This window comes from Myotis lucifugus, unplaced genomic scaffold, assembly GCF_000147115.1.
Source record: "Myotis lucifugus unplaced genomic scaffold, Myoluc2.0 scaffold_373, whole genome shotgun sequence".
NCBI lineage: Eukaryota > Metazoa > Chordata > Mammalia > Chiroptera > Vespertilionidae > Myotis > Myotis lucifugus.
The window spans coordinates 94,125-98,701 of record NW_005871421.1 but is presented as its reverse complement, the minus strand read 5'-3'; the positions used below and the strand labels follow the sequence as shown (position 1 = coordinate 98,701).

The following is a 4,577-nucleotide window of genomic DNA, read 5'->3' as shown; positions in this document are numbered from 1 at the left end:
TCTCTTTACTCGCGCGCAGCTGGGAATCTGCAAGTGCCTAAAAGTATACAGTATACTTCGAATGCCACTCATTACATAATTCCTTACACCCTAGGCCAACTCCGAACAGATTATCGAGATGAGTGTAGAGTTGGCTCTTAGAATATCACGGTACCACCTTGTCCATCAACGCACCAAACCGTATGGCCCCATACGGCCGCCAATACAACAGGGGCGGTCGGGGTCAGCAGTTGGAAACTTGGTTCCAGACATTACACATTCTTCATCCTAACCCAGCCTGGGAAGGGAGGACATCCATATGTGGCCACTTTTTAAGTGGATAAACAGTGGTGGGTGATCAGGCTTACAGGGGAAGGCAGTTGGGGGTGACCAGGCTGGCAGGGGAGGGCAGTTGGGGACGATCGGGCTGGCAGGAAGAAGCAGTTAGGGGCAATCAGGCAGGCAGGCAGGCAAGTGGTTAAGAGCCAGCAGTCTCGGATATTGAGATTGGGGGGGGGGCGCTGCAGGCTGCGGGGACTTCGCAGCGCTGGGTTAGGGCTGAGGCCTGAGTGAGGAGTGGGGGACGCTGGGGTCCTGGCTGGCACAGACTCTAGGAAGGTGCTGGGTTCTGAGAGGAGTCAGGTCGGCGTTGAGGGGTGTGAGTTGGGGCAGGAGACCTCAGAGAGGGGTACATACTCCCCCAAGAAGCAGATTTGCTGGAGGAAACAGGAAAAGTCATTAAAAATGTCTCAAGTCAGGCCTGCCAGGGGTAGACACCTGCGTTCTCTGGGGGGAGGAGCTAAGGTCAGGGCTAGGCTGAGAGACTCAGTTCTTGGGAAGTCTGGGAGGGGGAGGGGTGTTGAGGCCCAACAAGTGGGCTGCAGGGCTGGGGTACGGGCTGGTCTGGTCCTCACCCCTCCTTCTCCTGGTGTCCCATCTGTGCCTTAAGGAGGACATGAGCTCTAACAGCTCTGCCTCAGAGGCCCTCGGCCTCCCTGCCAACCAGCCCTCATGACTCCCCAGTTCTGCCTGCAGCCCACCCCTTCCCGGCATCTCTTTTCAAAGGCCAGGCCTGGGGCTCAGCTCTCCTCCCCCGGGGCCTGCGGGCCAGGCAGAGGGAGGTGTCCCGGCAGTAATTACCTCCTGGACAGGGTAATTAGGCTGGGCCCAGGATGGCACTAGCAAAACAGCCCCTCTTACACACGCCTGTACTCAGACCCACTCGCTGACATGGTTCCCAGTTCTCAGGTGTGTGCATGTGTGTGTGTGCACCTGGCAGACAGGCCCACACATGGGCCTCGGTGTGGCGCAGTGACTAAGTACATGTTCTCTGTGCTGTCCTCTTGGGTGCGTGTCTCCAGTCACCGTGGGAGTGTTGATGTGAACCTGTGTTGGTGTCAGAATGAGTCCATGAATGTGTAAGACAAGATGACTGTGCATGAGTGTATGTGGGCCAGACCCCCCAGGCCCCCTGGCCATCCTGCCCAAGCTGCTGTCTCCATCCCTGCTGCCCACATCCCCCCGGCTTGGTGCCCAGGCCTCAGTGGGCGGGTGTCACTGGGAGGTCACCCTCACCGCTATGGGTGACTCACTGGGAGGCAGGAAGGAGAGGATCCTGCCTCCCCCGGCCCCAGACACACCCCTTCTGCCCTGAAAGTCCTGGCCCCAAGAGACCAGGCAGGATGGGATGGGCTGGGATGCTCTTGGCCAGGCCTGATGGCCATGGATGTGAGCTGACCCTCTGAGGCCCTCCAGGTGTCCAGGAGAGCAGCACCCCACCTTCCCCTCTGGACAGTGAGGGCATCGTGGGGCAGGCAGGAGAGGGGCTGGGTCCAGTGCGTGAGCTCAGGGCCCCAAGGCTGGATGTCGGGTTGGGATGTGAGTGTGTGTGGTAGAGAGACCGAGGCCCTGTCCTCTCACTCAGTCACTCCATTCATGCCCCTGCACCTCTTCTGGAGCCCAGAGCTGAGGCAGACCTGGCCCTGGGCTTCAAAGCGCCTTTATTGTGTGGGAGACAGACATGACAGTGATAGCCAAGTCACGTGCCAGGCGGAGCTGGAGCAGAGGGTGATAACTCAGGAGAGGGCACAGGGTGGTCGGGATGTGAGGAGAAGAAACTGACGCTGGAGGGATAAGATGGGGATATACAGAGATGGGGGAGAGGCTCTGAAGTGGAGGGAATAGCATGAATAAATCCCTGGAGGCAGCGGATGTGGCTTCTTTGTAGTGGGAGTGAGTCCTGCGGAATGGGGTGGGTACACACGGAAAATGCAGAGGGGATGGGCTGAAGGAAAGTTCGTTCTGGGTCATGGAGAGCCTTAAATGTCCCGGCACGGAAGACAGCCTTGAGCAGGGGTGTGACAAGGCAAGGGCTTGGCTTGGGGTGGGGGAGGGGAGGAGAGGGGTGCTGGGATGTGAACAGGCAGGAGAGAAGCAGGGAGCCCAGGAGTCTGTGGCAAGGCTCAAAGCAAGGGAGGGGCAGAGGGCAGGGGGAGGAGGGGAGATGGACTCATGAGCAGGAGAGATGGGCCTCCAGGCTCAGCTATGAGTGACCAGGGCAGGCAGGGAGTGCTGGTGGTCTAAGGTCAGAGAGGTGGGCAGTCAGGATGATATCCGACAGTGTCCCCTGGGTGGAGGTGCCCCAGAGAGGTCCCAGGGAGCTGTAGCTACAGATGTGGGCATGGTTGGCAGTGGTGAAGTGCGGGCCCTGGGATGGCAAGGTGGAGGGAGGGAGAGGGACAGGGAGAGGGAGAGCCCAGAGAGGGCTGAGGCCGGAATCAAAGGGAGACTGTAGAAGAGGAAGTGCAGGTACAGATCGCTTTCCAGGAAAGGCAGAGCAAAGCCAGAAGAGGAAAAGGCTGTTCCATCGCCATTTGCTACTACTTACTAAGTACCCTGTGTCAGGCACTGTGCTAAGCATTAAAAAAATATAATTTTTTTTATTGATTTCAGAGAGGAAGGGAGAGAGATAGAAACGTCAATGATGAGAATCATTGATTGGCTGCCTCCTGCACGCCCCCTACTGGGGATTGAGCCCACAACCCTGAGCCCACAACTCGAGCATGTACCCTTGACCGGAATTGAACCTGGGACCCTTCAGTCCAAAGGCTGATGCTCTATCCACTGAGCCAGACCAGCTATGGCTGTGCTAAGCATTTGTACAGGCATCACCTAATTTAATAGACACATCCTACAGATGAGGACAGAGGCATAGGGAGAGGAAGTAAGTTCTTAGGGCCACACAGTGGGCACATGGCCTCCTAGCTAGGATTTAAGTCCAAGACTTAAGGCTCAGAGGCCAACATGGGTAGAAGGATGTTGAGGAACCTAGAGGGCAGTTTCGTGTGTTTATGATGTGTTACAAAAACCATGGATGTGGGTTCTCCAGGAGGACAGAGCCAGTGGGTGGCAAGGAAGTAGGAATGATTGGGGGGGGGGGGGACAGGATGTGGGTGAGGGACTGGGCCTGGGCCTGGGGGCTGGGGTGGGGCTGCCTGAGCCCTGACCATCTCCCTCCCCAGTGGTGTGCCCTCTGCCCTGCATGAATGGCGGCCAGTGCTCCTCCCGAAACCAGTGCCTGTGCCCTCCGGACTTCACGGGTCGCTTCTGCCAGGTGCCGGCCGGAGGAGCTGGCGGAGGCACGGGGGGCTCAGGCCCTGGGCTGGGCAGAGCCGGAGCCCTGTCCACAGGCGCGCTGCCGCCCCTGGCACCAGAGAGCGAGTCTGTGGCCAGCAAGCACGCATCTACGCAGTCCAGGTGATCGCTGATCCGCCCGGGCCCGGGGAGGGGCCCCCTGCCCAGCATGCGGCCTTCCTGGTGCCCCTGGGGCCGGGACAGATCTCTGCAGAAGGTACCGGGTGACAGACCGGCCTGAGTGGGCGGGCGCTAGGGTGGCGTGACCGGCAGAGGCTAGCCCTGGAGGAGCTCCTGGCTGCCCACCGAGGCGGGTGCGGGGCAGTCCTGAGGCCACCGTGCCCGCCCCCAGTGCAGGCCCCGCCCCCCGTGGTGAACGTGCGTGTCCACCACCCGCCCGAGGCCTCTGTCCAAGTTCACCGCATCGAGGGGCTGAATGCCGAGGGCCCGGGCCCCTCCCAGCACCTGCTGCCGCACCCCAAGCCCCAGCACCCCCGGCCACCCACCCAGAAGCCCCTGGGCCGCTGCTTCCAGGACACGCTGCCCAAGCAGCCCGTGAGTCTCTCCGTCTCTCAGGCTGCCCTGACCCAACCCAAGGGGATTGCTCACAACTGGGGGGTCTGCGGGGTGAGGAGGGAGGAGAAGAGCCTCAGGAGGGAGGCTGAGTGGGGGCTGGGCGCCCTGTGACCCGGTCCATACTCCCCCCTAGTGCGGCAGCAATCCCCTGCCGGGCCTCACCAAGCAGGAGGACTGCTGCGGGAGCATCGGTACCGCCTGGGGCCAGAGCAAGTGCCACAAGTGCCCCCAGCTGCAGTGTGAGTGCCGGGCCCAGGCATGGGGCCCACACACACTCCTCCTGCCCCCCCGCCCAGGTTTTAACTGACTTCATTGGTGCTCAGAAGGGGAAGCTCGCGTGAAAAAACGGATAAATAACTTGCTGAACGCTGAGATACAAGTGTGTGTGC

At 60.3% G+C, this 4,577-nt stretch overlaps 1 protein-coding gene across 1 annotated transcript in view; it reads left to right on the top strand.

The window, feature by feature from the left end:
• The first annotated feature begins 3,486 nt into the window (after positions 1–3,486).
• LTBP3 (latent transforming growth factor beta binding protein 3) overlaps positions 3,487–4,577 on the top strand; it is a 14,470-nt gene continuing 13,379 nt past the window's right edge. Inside the window, 4 exon segments of the mRNA XM_023765065.1 lie at positions 3,487–3,716; positions 3,719–3,829; positions 3,965–4,167; positions 4,322–4,451. Of these exon segments, the coding sequence (XP_023620833.1) occupies positions 3,521–3,716; positions 3,719–3,829; positions 3,965–4,167; positions 4,322–4,451 (640 nt within the window). The 5' untranslated portion in view covers positions 3,487–3,520.